General features: G+C 35.5%; 1 protein-coding gene across 2 annotated transcripts in view; it reads left to right on the forward strand.

The window, feature by feature from the left end:
- The first annotated feature begins 9,037 nt into the window (after positions 1-9,037).
- The window catches only part of Bmp5 (bone morphogenetic protein 5), a 121,879-nt gene continuing 116,331 nt past the window's right edge, over positions 9,038-14,585 (forward strand). For both annotated transcript variants that reach the window (XM_059267015.1, XM_059267016.1), the window contains exon 1: positions 9,038-9,527. In XM_059267015.1, the coding sequence (XP_059122998.1) occupies positions 9,038-9,527 (490 nt within the window). The remainder of the gene's footprint in view (positions 9,528-14,585) is intronic.

Genomic DNA, 14,585 nt, shown 5'->3' on the forward strand with positions numbered 1-14,585 from the left:
TGGAGGATCAGTCTTAGGATATGTTTTGCATAACAGTAACCAGGTGCTTAAATAAGCTACTTCATCGTAGAATTTGCTTGGAAAATGTTGCATACTGTATTTCCATGTCACTAATAGTTTCATTTATTCTAAATGCACCGTAGCATGCTAAATAGTTTTTTAAATAATTGCAGTGAAGGTGTGAAAATTAAACATCTGCCATGGAAATGTTGTGAATAATGCACTATAAATGCTGTTATGATTGCTTTAGTGTTATAAAAGAATATCCTCATACTATGTTATTGAGAATAGCAATACTCTTCTAAATATATTATTAATAGCCAGAGTTTTTAAACAAAGAAACAAGTGGAAGTGTTAAGTAATTTTTTAGCACATGTAGCATTATAGATGGGAGCAAATCTAGTACATGAATCAATTCTGTGGTTCAAAGTAAGTTGAGTGAATGCCTCTACAGGCAGCCCTCACATCCTTGCTGTCAGTTACCTCTGGGCTTTAGAAGCCCCCTTTCCCAGCCCAGGGTTGGTTGTATAATGCTGACTTGACTCAAAGCCAAGGAAATACCTTGTTTCTAAGCTGACTATATTCGTCAACAGTCATCGGGAACTTCAGAACAAATGTGCACTGTATGTTTAACTATTGTTGAGTGATAGAGCAGTTAGATAATGAAGTTTTTAAGAATTATTTCTTAAATAATTTATTTTCTGCACTAGGATTCTGGTAGAGCAGATTTGAGATGGACCGATAAAATTGTGACAGAATGTCGTGAAGGGGGAAAAGGCTGTATATCTTTCAAAATGTGAGCAGATTGTGCAGAAAGATAACACACTAAAAATTCTGGTTGTTGTATTATCTACAGACATGACAATGTTATTTCAGAGAATGGTATATTCTTTTTCTCTGATTAACTGATTAAAGAATATAAACACCGTGTCTTAGTTTGTCAGCGTGGGACAACCAATACCAAAGTAAAAAGGAATTCCAATTTTACTGGGCCATGGTAACAAGCTATGAAACACTGATACTTATAAAACATATTCTCATACATCCTCTTACTTAATGAATTCAACACTTCACAGTAAGAGATTTTTCTCTCATTTCACCCTTAAGGAAACTAGTTCAGTTAAATTACTGTTTCTGGTTACCCTCTGGTTGTGTGATTCCAAAGTCATTCAGACAGTAAGATGGCAGCCTAGTTTCCTGGCTGTATGTCTCAAGCAGATTCTTTGTTTAAACACTACACCCATTACAAGTCCTTGCACAACTCATGGGTGTAGAAAAAAAAATAAGTAAAAGGACCAAAGAATTTTATGATATTCTTTAGGCACATTAAATGATAGTTACTTGGCAGAAAGATTCTGGCAGCATTTGGATAATTGCAAAGATAATAGCATCCATATTATCGACAATGAGTTTTGAAGTTCATGCTCTGTACTTACTGGTTTTATTTATCTAAGTGATTCTGATATTAATGTATGTGAGTGATCTATACAGTTTGGGGAGGAAGTTATGCTAACAGATTCTTGTACTCAAAATTGTGGAGCCAAAAGCCCCTTGACATCTGAAGATTGACTGAAGAAGGTTGAAAATGTTTAAACTGCTTTAGGCTACCTAGAGGGCTTCTAAAAGCCCGGCCAGTTTTGTTGCCATTTGCTTCACTGTTAACTGAATGTTGTTATACTAATCTATGTCCAAGTAAGTCTTTCTCACTGATTTTAAAAAGCGTGTTTAAAAATATGTGCAAGCCTTGTTGGTGAGGCTTGTCAATCAATATGTAAAATTTGTTGATGTTAATATAATTTTCTGTTTGATATCCAGCATAGAATGGTAAATAACAACAAAAACCTATGTGCAATAAGTAGTTTATTTCCATGTGAAGAATTCCAGAATAACAGTAGAAATTATTAACAATTCAGCTTAACTTTGTTTCTCTAAAATGGTTGGAAGGTAATAAACTATTGACAAACATTACACCTAGAAAAGTTTTCTAGGAGGGTATTAAAAGGTCTTAAAAAGACATTGATGTAACCTAGCATGAAATTATATTGTGTGTTGACTTAGAGCTCTGTATTAGCACAAATATGCCACAAATTAGGATTACACATATTGAAAGCAAGATGCTATGCTTTCAGCCCGGTGACAATTATTCTTTACTCCAAGTGTGGAGTGACATTGGCTAGAACGTCAGTGATAATAAATAATTTGAGCTATTTCCTTGGATTTTACTATTACTATATGATGTTATTATTTTCACTACTGTAGTTTTAATTTTTGTCAGAAGCGTTTTAACAGTTATTTTCCCAAGGATTCTACCTGAAAACTGTCACCAGTATTTCTCCCCATTTCCAGAGAAGCGGCTTAAAAGTACGATTGGGGGGCTATGCTATCAGATTGTAACTTAATGTAGTCACTCTTGTGCTAAGGACTGTGTGACTGTAGAAGATAAACTGAGCAGCTCTGGAGGAAGAAGAAAGAAGGTGGGGGGCAGAGGAGAACCCTGCTCTCCAGGAAGAGTGCTGGCGAGAGGTGAGAGGTAAAGAAAACAGTGACACTTGAGAGAGAGTTCCAGATAAGAGGACAGGGGTGGGGGCTGGGGGTGGGTGGATGGGGATGATAAAGCTTTTAACATTAGGGGCACAGATACAGTTTATCGTAAATGGAGGAACAGATCAAAAAGAGAGAAAAGGAAAAGTATAAAAACAGAAACCATAGGACTTAAATATAGAAAGTAACTTGACAAGGAAGATGGGAAGAAGAGATCCTGTAAAGAGAAAGTTGAGAAGAAACCTTGCACATTGTGTCAGAAGTGTGTACGCACGTGCCCCTCTAAACACCGAGAGTCTGAACACTCCAAAACTGGACATATCCAATCTAGGTGTGAAGGTTACTTTTGTGAGCTCAGATGACTGGATTTCCAATCGAATTGTGTAATATAATGGAGGAGGCCTGATGATAGCTCTAGTAAGCACAGCAAATGAAGCAAAATCGTGTAGTAAATAGATACCGTTTTAAAATTGATCTGTATCTATATTATGGCATACTGCAGACTTTGCGTAGGAAACTGCATTTTCACTCTGAATTTAAATTTCAATACCTGAGCAAATCGTTTTAGAAGCAACCAACATGTAGGAAAAGCATAGACTGTTTAGTTCCACATGTCTAGAAAGCTAGTATTTAGAGTATGGATGACATAAAAAGCTTTCTGAAATAAACACTGTATATTTACTTAAATAACATTCATTAAAAACCATGGAATCTTATTAAGAATCAATGAACAATTAAAAAAATCTTACTCTTATTTGGACACCTGTTTATTATAACCATGAAACATAGTTCTTTTAATGTACAGTCATTTACATTTGTCCCAAAATATTTGTTGAGGGTTTCAACTTTAATTACATATTAATCATTTAAAAATGTTTGAGTCCCTATCAAAAATTGTGACTTCCTTGGTCTTTACATGGCTCACTATTGACATTTCTTAAACTATCCCCCTGTCTACAAGTGGTAATTCTTATGTTCATCCCTATCAGAAAACTTCTGTTAGAGGGGTTTTTATATAATTACAGCTCAAATATTAGTTATTATTTATGTTACTCATTTTATTTTCTAAGGATATTGTACATTACAAAGCAAAACCCATATTCTCTTAATCTGCAGAGGATTTGCATATATTTATATAATTTAAAAAATTGTTAATGGACACTTTCTGTAACATTTGAGGATACTTTCTTATGCTTAAATTTATCCTAATGCTTCTGAGGAAAATTCTATGAAGTTCTTTTTAGGATTTGTTCATTTTTATGTGTATGAATGTTTCACCTGCATGTAGGTAAGTCCAGCACTTGTGTGCCTGGTACCCACAGAGGCCAGAAGAAGGAATCAAATCCTCTGGCTGGATCTAATTGCCACATGGATGTTGGGAACCCAACTTGGGTCCTCTGCAACAGTAGTATATGCTCTTAACCACTGAGCCATCTCTCCAGACCACAACAAAATGTTTTGTATTTACTATAACAAAAAATACTGTGAAAAGCTATAGCCATGTAGTTAAAGCAATTTTGCATTATGTAATTTTGATATTCCCTTTAAATTGTATCATTTTGACAATCAGTAGTGACATTTATAAACTTTATTTTCTTCTGAGGATTATCTTGTTGTCAATGGGAATTAGTGGGGTAAATCAGCAGCCATACCATTGAAATGTCACACTCTTACAAATTTTGAATTGTCCAATATATTGGTTAGTGTCAGCCATCTACAAGAGTGTAAAGTGTGAGCAGTGTGAGTTTAAGAACTTGAACTCTGGCACTCATTTACATGCTTTGTTTAGTGCTTTTCTCCATGCTCCACACTGTCTGTTGGTCCTCTATGCAACTCCATTTTGCTGAGACTTTGCACTTTTCATTATTGCTAAAATTTAATTAATATACTGTCATCATTTTTAGAGCTTCTCACATTGCAATATGGGCCATAAAACAGCACCAGGGCCCAAACCAAACACATTATACTAATTAGAGTTCTCTAGAGGAACAAAGCTGGTAGAAGGGGTATTAATTAGATGGATATGTGATACAGGTGGGTTATCTGATGTTACGTGATGACAGCCTGTGCTTTGGTGAGATGGACAACCCAGTACCTACCCAGTACCTACTCAGTCCGTGATATGGATTCCTCAGCAGTTTCCATATGGCACAGAAGGCTTGAGGATGCCTGCAGAACTGCTGGTCTTCAATCCACATGGAAAGACCAAAGAATCTGGGTTGTGATGGTCAGAAAGGATGGCAGCAGTAGCAGCAGAAACTGCTGCAGAGTAGATGCATGCCCCAAGAAGGAAGGAAGTCGAGCACAGGAAACAGGACCTCATAGCTAGAGTGCCAGTCGAAGGGCGCTCACTCTGGGTAGTGCTTTCCCCTTCCGGTCATGATCCAGTAGACACCTCGCAGACTCACTGAGGGTCACGTCTCTTAGCTGATCCCAGATTCCGTCAAATTGATAAGATTAACTGCTACAGAAATAAGACAAGTCATTGCTAATCAAAAGAATGAGGTATTTGCTGACAGGAACAGATATTAATCACGTCTATCAAGGGCAACTTTAATTCAATAGAATTTCCCTGTAATAATAGAGCAGAGGATTTTATGAATGTGAATGTAACTCGTTACACATTTTTTCTTTCTTTCTGAGTCATAGCAGTTGTCTAACACTGACAGAATTGGAATCTAGTAGTTATGGAATCATGGGACTGATGTTTCACTAAGAATGTCTGCTTGTCAGTGGCTAATTGTTGCTTTATTTTCTCAAGAAATAACTATTCTAATAAATATCTACTCTCTCGAACTCAGATAACACAATCTTAGAAACATATACTAGAGAGCATATTGAAAAATCTTGTTTATATAATCCTGGTTATTCAACAATAACAAACATTTTCAAAGTTCTACTACCTTAATTATCTATTTCCTAGTTTTCATTTCATAGCTGGTAATCAGATAAAGTATAGGCTGCCCATGACTACAGTCCCTTTCAGGTCATTGTGAAAAAAAAAAAAACCCAAAAAAACCCAAACCTCCCCCCCAAACCAAACCAAACAAACAAACAAACAAACAACAACAAAAACAACCCCCCCCCCCCAACAAACCAAAACCTGTCCAAGAGCGGTTTTGCACCATCACTCTGCCCTCCTCTGGACACAATGGACTCTTGTAGATGCCTTCCCAGAATTCTCTTTGCTGCCAGTTCCACCAGCCACTTAAATGGTCTTATAGATACCTGCCGACTTTACCCCTTCCAGATACTGCTGTGTTTCTACATCAAAATGACAATAACCCAAGCTCAAGAGAGATGAGAAGCAAGTTCTAAAACAAAAAAAGATTTACAAATGCTTCCCCTATTCATTGAATAAGTTTCTTTTGAGAAACTGGGAAAGCTGAGATTGGTAAACTGGGTATGATTGCTTCACAGATCCAGAGACAAAGGCATCAGATTTCCACGGGAAAAGAAACTTCCAAAGTGACCTGTGGAGAGGCTGCTTGGCTGTTCCAAAGCAGCACGGGAGGGAGTGGGTTTTTGTGAAAGTGCCTCTTGGTGATTGTTAAGAATAACTCTTGTGATGAGCTAGGTCTGTCTCCTAATCTTACTTCTTTCCTGTGTGTGACGATACAGCATGTCCAGTCCCTTGTATCCTATGTACTCAGAAATGTGGATCCTTTCTAGTTTGCAGGCATAAAAATCTACTTTATCTTTCAAGTTGCTCTCAAACGCTTAGGTCTAAATCTATCCCGGTATGGAGATGTGGTAAAAACACATTTACTTTCAGTTGAAAATGATTCTAACTTTTCATATAGTAGCTAGGACTTCCTGTTTAGTCTTAGGATATGTTTTATTTTTCTCCTCTTACTGATCTTTTGAAAAATGAATGTGGGCTAAGTCTAGTCTGTATTGGAAGGGAGGTAGGGATAGAGTAGATACTGAAATCTGACCAAGCCTGTTAACAACTTAATGCCAATACTTGGAAGGCTGTATGCCTGGGTAAACCATTAAATTATAATTATCCTGATTGGTATTATAAATTATGGCTCAGGAAAAGATTTTGAGGCTTGTGACATCTAGTCTTATTTTTATTTTTTGTATCTTAGGGAAAAAAATCAAAACATATGTAATAGGAATTGTTCTTTTAGTGCAGCTGACTTTACTCTGTAAAATCATAAAGCAAATTCACAGCTTTGAAATGTATTTTAAAACAGTGAGGAAAATCATAGCCTACTTGATCTGTAGTATGTTTTATAAGCACAAAGGAGTAATCTATCTGAATCTGTACTGATGACCAGAATTTGCTGTTTGGTTTGGATGCTAAAGCAAATAATCTCAGGAGTTTTAGCAGTTCAAACTACTGCTTATTATAATGGGATCTGGTCACTGCAAGTCTTCATGGCTTCCTTTCCTCGTGACGTCTCTTTTTACAACAATGCCTGTGTGTCAGGATCTGGGCTGCTGCTATGACTGCTGTGGCGTCCTGTGATGACGCAGAACTTTCAGTGAGGCAAATGTTCAGCTGCACTGTCAAGTTTTCCTAGTGAGTCTGTACCAGAGAAATGACGTATGTAGTCAGATTCAGAAGCCCTGTCAGTGTCTTGCACTTACCAGTGAGCTGAAGACCACGCGAAATAAGACTGTTTTATTCATGCAGAGGGAATATGCTAAAAGAAATTAAACAAGAAACTAGACACCTCTAGGCAAAGAAAAAAAAAAAAACATTAAAATTTCACCACAGTTCTAGAATTCACTCGATACATTTACCTTGCTATCGGAAAGCTGTCCCAGACAATGAAAGCTCTGTAAACGCTAAGGCTAAATGTGTGCCTGAGAAGAAAATTATAGCAGGCAGAGAAATGTTGCAGACTTCCAAATTTTAAAGGCATTAACCATTAAGGATAAACACACACTCTGCTCATTTCTCAGATTAGGTATGGCATGCTACAAAGGTGCACACTTTCTCTATTCTACCCACCAAAGTTCAGGAATTCCACTTTAATCTGTGTCGTTACGCAGGGCATTTGATCTTTAGTACAACTGGTGTTTATTTGCGCAACTTAAAGTACTGAGTACACTTCGTATAAATATCTCATTGTAACTATGCATGCATTTCAGTGGTAATGAGGAAAAAGTTAAGAATGATTAGACTATATATTAGATATTTCTATTTCAACCATTGATTTAATCGGAAATAAATATATATTTCTGCTTAAATCTTTTCTATAGACAGTTAAATAGGACCTATCTAATTCCCATCCCGGAATTATTATAACTACTCTTTTTTTTTTTTTTTTGGAGTAGAATATATTTGTTAATAATTCATTGTCTACGTTTTTGCTTTAAAATAACTGGTCGCAAATAAGAATCAGTAAATTTATTCCAATTTTAAATTTTGTCCTTTCAGTTTTTAAGGAAGTAAATTGTAATGACTTTCAAGAGCTGAAACAATCTGAAGTATGGAACAGAGACATACCAAGTTAACTTGCTACAACCTGAGACTTAATACAGAAGTGTATTAAATGCATTCCACTAAAGACCTAAAACACTTCTGTATGGAAGGGTGGCAAAGTTTTCAGTCTGCTACTTGAAAACTAGCTTTTCCCCTCCCTGGAACTTGTACACCCCACATATCACTGTTGTATGTTACATGCATGGTTCTAAAATTGCGAAAATGGAGGCTTTTCTGGTAGCAAAAGGGTTAACTTCTTTTTGCTTTACCAGTTTCAAATTACAATGAGAAGCCTCTTCTTTCCCAGCAGGGTTGTGCTTACATTTCTCCTTAGATCTCTCTTGAAGAGGGCTGGTATATTTGTGCCTGCTGGAGGTGGAATTAACTGTAAGAAGGAGAAAAGATTGAATGGATTTACAGGAAGGATTTCAAGTAAACTCAGGGAAACACATTTACTTGAACAGTATAACCTTGGGTCTTGTTTTACACTGAGACCATACAAGAGATGTTCAAGTTATCACTAGGCTGCCGGACAAATATAATTCCAACAGCAAGGTGCAGATCAGCGTAGATCTGTGATTCTGACCTCAGGATTTGTCTTGGAAAGAGTTCAAGCAGTGAGAAGAAGTCAGAGCCAGTGAAGAGAACTTGGGAGCTACAGTTTATCAGAAGACCAGCTTTCGTCAGTTCAAATACCAAAGGCCTGATTATCATAAATTCACATAGGAATGCATAGGTTATTTGATCAAATAATTTTAGCCAGCTTTTGCTACATCAATACTGCAAGAGTTCTTAACAACTGTGGATAATTTGAAATCTGAATTTCAACTTTCTTAGAAATAACTACTCTTGACGTATTTTAAAATATTTAAAACAGGAGAAGAAAATGGAGTGAGGCTGATGTGTTCAGAAATATCACTGTCATGAAGAATAGGTAAATTTGTTTTTACAGCTTTACAGCTACTGGAAAAGCGTACCTCCAAGGAACCTGGATCATTATTATTTTCAAGTGCACAAGAAGGATTAAAAATACCGACTTTTGCTTTTTGTACAAAAATGCGTTGGACTGTATTTTTACTTAGGGGTATTGTGGGCTTCCTCTGGAGCAGCTGGGTTCAAGTGGGTTGTGCAAAAGGAGGTTTGGGAGACAATCATGTTCACTCCAGTTTTATTTATAGAAGACTGCGGAACCATGAAAGACGGGAAATACAGAGGGAAATTCTCTCTATTTTGGGTTTGCCTCACAGACCCAGGCCGTTCTCACCTGGAAAACAGGCATCTTCTGCACCCCTCTTTATGCTGGATCTGTACAATGCCATGGCCAGCGAGGAGAATCCTGAAGAGTCGGAATACTTGGTGAGGGTATCCCTGGCAGGAGAGGCCAAGGAGGCAAGAAAGGGGTACCCAGCCTCTCCCAATGGGTATGCTCACCGTGTGCAGTTATCTCCAAGGATTCCTCTCACTACCCAGAGCCCCCCTCTCGCCAGCCTACACGATACCAACTTTCTGAACGATGCTGACATGGTCATGAGCTTTGTCAATTTAGGTATGTTGTTCGTTTGTTTGTTCATCTGTATTACTATAAAGTGTTTTTTTTTTTTTTTTTTCTAATGGTAAAGAAGCTTCTTGGTAGGTGGCCATGTTTATATATTCATTGTATAAAACTCCCCTCAATAACTTCTGTTTCATTTTTTACAGTGATACAAGGTTTTGCTTTAGGCTACAGAGTTACATATATTTAACATGGATAGCTAAAATTAAACAGTCACAATTTGTGTAGAATTTGGTCCTTTGAGAGCTTGTTAAAATTTAATTTAAAGATGTGCATAAAAGGCAATATTATAAAAAGGGAAATTTATAAGGATAGCAATGCTTTGGGCGAAAAGGAAAAAAGAAAGGAAGGAATGAAGAAACCCGTATTATGTATGGGAAAATAAAAGTAACTTTCCAAACCATTTTTTGTTAGTAATTTAAAGAGCATGTGAATACATATTCATATGCTACTTAAAAAAATCTCATCTAGGGGAAGAAGTTATTGTAAAAAAAAATCTTTAAATTAAATTAACCAAGATCAAATGAAGCTGTAAAATATTAGCAATCAAGGGAGTTCAATGAAAAAACAGCTTAGAAAAGAAGTCTCGATCTAATTGAACCATTCCTTCCTTAAGTGTAATGATTAAAATGTAGTCATACTTAGTTGATTTTTGACACAGGCAAGATAAATATAAAACTTGTTTTGATGGTATTTATCTATACCAAATTCTTCCTTGAGATAAAAATATTTAATTGATAAATTTCTATAACTATCAACAAGGGTATTAAGGAACAGGTTTTAAAATTATACTTCAATTGGTGCTGGGGCTTCATGGTAGTTTTTAAATATTGACAATCTCAAATGGCAGATCACTGCCTAGTATTCCCTCTCACAAGAATATTACATGGTCTACCTACTTCAAATGGTTTTACAAGGGCTGTTTTAACTTAAAATAGTTTGGTAGAAACTAAAGAGGAATTGACTGTCTTTAGACGTTTAAAGGAAAGTAACATTAAACATAATTTAGTTTTAAGACTTAAAATTTAACCAGCAAATTTAATAAACTTTAAAGAATCAAGGTCCCTATAAAGCAATACCTTTAAAAATTTTAGATTAAAATGCAATCTGGGTTGATTTCAAAATATCTTACTCTACACCTAGTAAAAAATATCCTTGTATACTATCTCAAAGGAAATACTTTTTGAAAAGTCAGATAGCAACGAATCTTGGTGACCTGTGGCCAAGTTGGTAATGTATGTTTCTTAATATGCTGTGGTCATTTACTCTTAGTAATCCTGGCACGAAGGATAAGGGGCTTACTAAATCATATGTTTTGTGTTACCAGGGACAAAGCTCTTAGTACTGAGCTTAGAAAGCTATCATCTATGGCATGTCAGGTGCTCTGCAGCTCTTTCTGGTGGCATTTTCTTTTGTACATATAATTAGCAGGTCTCAGTGAGAGCTTTCAAATAGAATGTAATTCTAAATTTGTTTGATTGCTTCTTCTTAGTACAAGGGGAATGAAAATATTCTTTGTAGAACATTTTACTTTTCAGCTTTTTTATTCAAGGATCCACATTAATATCTACAGAACGACTTTTGCTCAGCATAACTAAATGTGAATCACTGAAATCACTCTATTTAGATGTAGACATCTTACAGGGATTTAGACCATGTAAACATCTAAGTACAAAGCAAACCCCATAATTTTTACTTTTAAATTATTTTAGTGATTTGTTCACTTTAGAGAAACAAATATAAAGTATTAGACCAACTTTGGTTATTTGCTTAGGTCAGCTAAAACATGACAAAAGAGAATTTGTGATTAAGCAATAATAGCTCAGTCATGAATCTGTCTTAATATATTTCATTAAACTGTATCTTTTGATCATTTGTAATAGGTATCTACTGTTATTTTAGAAAAAAATTAGATTTTTGAAGTTGTATGCCATTACTTTTTATAAATATAGATAAAATAAAAAAATAAAGCAAACAGAAAACAATTTATTCAATGATTACTAGAACCCTGTTTTATCATTAAGTAATAGTTTTGCTTTTAAATTAATGGTATTTTTCTCGTGTTGGTTATAGTGTGATGGCACAGCTGTTTATATGCTCTTATCAACACAATTATTTATTTTATTCTAGGGGAATAATATTAGATTTAAACTTCAGAAACCTTATTTTGATCATGCTTAAACAGGTGATTAGTAATGTTTTTCTCAATAACAAATCATACATTTTTTAAAAAAATTAATAATCCCCAAATAAATATCTCATAAGAAATTACTAGAAAATGACTTCTGATCCTGGGTGAATTTCTTGTAGTTGTCTTGAAGTAAAATTGAGCTACAATTTTATTGCTCTTAAAACATGCCTACTAATATAACCGAACTTTATGGCCAATCACTACTTAGTATAAAGCTTACTTCCATATATCTTCTACACATTAAAAAAAACCCAAAGCATATTCAGAAATCTAAGTGTAGAGTATCATTATAAAGTGAACAAAAAATCCCAGTGCTTTTGGTGTAATTCACCAGCATATATTACCTGCATTGTGTTTCACGCTGTTACAAAGCTCAAGAGAAATTCCTTTCTTTAGTATCTGAAAAAATGCCTATGTTGTGGAAACTAAGTGTAAATGAGTCCAGTTAGTAGCAGTAGGGGGCGTGTTCTGAGGAAGCCACCTGGGTGTATCAGGATGTGAATGGCATCTGCAACATTTCTCATAACTAATTTAACTTAACTCAGATCCAGAATCATATCCAACACAATATTTATTTTTAAAAATTTCTTGTGAATTAGTATTGTTTTCATAAGTGAAAAAAATATTTTAATTTACTAAAAGTTAAAAATGAAATGTTAGTAACAGCACTTAGGATATGTAAGCATCTAAATATAAACCAAGCTCACTCGCTATTCTACTTTTAAATTATTTTTAATAACTTGTTAGGCCAAATTTAGTTTCTGTTACAGTAAGAGAGTTTTGCAGATTAACCCCCTATCCTCAAACTGCTGAATATCAGCCAAAATTTTGTTGAATTGATACCACCTAATTTTGTGGGGGACAAAAATATCTTCCTGGTAAGTTTTCTTTTTTTATACTTTTTATGTCTATTTTTCCTAAATATTTACTTGGTTTGTGTATGAAGTACTTATACAAATGCACAATTAGATTATACACCTTTAATATTTAAGTACAATTCCTGTCTTGGGACATATGCCTGTAGGATAGTTCTAAAATTATTTAAAAATTAGATAACAATGTTTCATTTAATTAATGATACAAAACTAAATATTTTAGAGCAAATCATAAAAAACGGGAAACTTGTGTTATTCATTGCCTACATATATTTTTCTGAAAGCAAAAACTGACATCTGTGTTTATTAGTAGTTTTTGGGTCATTGCTGCATTGATTTCAAATTCTTTGTAGATACATTTTAAGAATATATATTAATGTGTAAGTATAATGTATATAGATGCAACATTGAACATTTTCATGATTTATAACATGCTAGTATGGAAGGAGCAATACAGGGAACATTAAATTAAGGATCCTTTCTTAAAATCAATAAACTCCCTGTTATTGGAAAAAAGATAATGCTTATGTCCTCAATCGACAGCTTTGCAAGTCATCATTGGTATTTATTGTTGTTTTTGGCCAACTCATATGCTCAGTGGAGAGGGACTTGTATATAGATCTCTGTAAAGATGCTGCCTATGGTGTGGAGTCTCTCCAACAGCATTATTAACAGGTGGAATATAAACACATCCATAAACACATGCAATTTTTTTAAAAATATGAGTGATGGGTTGAAAGACATTGTAGCACATATCCATGGGTTATGTCTGAAATAAGAAATACAGATACTGGGCAAAAACAACAATCATTCTTTAAAAAATTTTCCCCTCTGTTTGAAGGGGAAAATTATTGCTAAGGATGAAAACCTTTTCCCTCTTCATCAATAATCACTCTCATTTATAATCAAGACAACTAGACTGTGATTCTTAAAGCTGTTTCATTGCCAAATGACTGGGGCAGCTCCCGGAGGGAGGTTACTATAAACACAGTTTAATAAAAAAATTTATATCTTAATGGTCACTTACAAAATAGTTTCAAAAGCCTAATGAGAAGTAACTTGGGACTTAGGAAGGAATGGACATATAGCTGGAAGGAATTGGACAGGCCCCAAGCACCGCCACTAGCTCCTCACCCTCTCACTGCCTGTAATTACACACTCCCCCCCCCCCCCCATCCCAACCCCAACACTTTTAATTCTCCCCTGTTTAGTTTTGTAGTTTCTGGAGCCCCAGGCTTTCTTGGCTGTCTTTATTGCTCCCACCCTTCCTGGGAGTTGCCTTTGGTCCTACTTTCTTTATAACTAAAGGCTTAGATTAGTTGAAAATCAATTAGTTCCAGTTTGAGAATCTAGGTGCAGCCTCCTGTTCCCTCAGTAGTGGAGAAGGGAAAGGTAAGGATGTGCCAGTTGCAGCCTCCACCCATGGGGAGGAGAGCACCCCAGGGCACCAGAATTCGCTGACTTCTGAAGTCCTCTGCAGTGGTTTCCCTGACACCCCATCTCTCCCCGCCGTCCTCTTATCTACTCTACTTGAGGATCCCTTTGACAAAACTTAATTGATTTTTTGACTTTACTATCCTGAAAGATGATTAAAATTTAAAAGGAAAGAATTAAATCGTAAAAGGTTGAAAAGACTCCAGTACTGAACAAAACTAATTGAGCATTCAATTCCCACCCAGCTTTTCTTTATATTGTCTTTAAGACCAACACTGCTAATATTAAGAAATTATTTTCTTTATTAAATTCTCAAGAGGTGATAATGGGCTAGATTAAAACAATGTAGATAAGGCTGTTAAAGAAATAAAATACTTCTTAAAAGTACTTTAAAAAGACAGCAAATGAGGTAGTTATTCAAAGCTGGTCTTTGAGGTGTGCAGGTGGAGAATGTGCTGGGAAATCCTCAGTCTACCTCATGCTGGCACAAAAGCTAATTTAACATCCCCAGTGACATCAGCTCTAGCAAAAAGCCCTTTCAGCCTTCTGCAT

The sequence above is a fragment of the Peromyscus eremicus genome, chromosome 7, assembly GCF_949786415.1.
Source record: "Peromyscus eremicus chromosome 7, PerEre_H2_v1, whole genome shotgun sequence".
Taxonomy (NCBI): Eukaryota; Metazoa; Chordata; class Mammalia; order Rodentia; family Cricetidae; genus Peromyscus; species Peromyscus eremicus.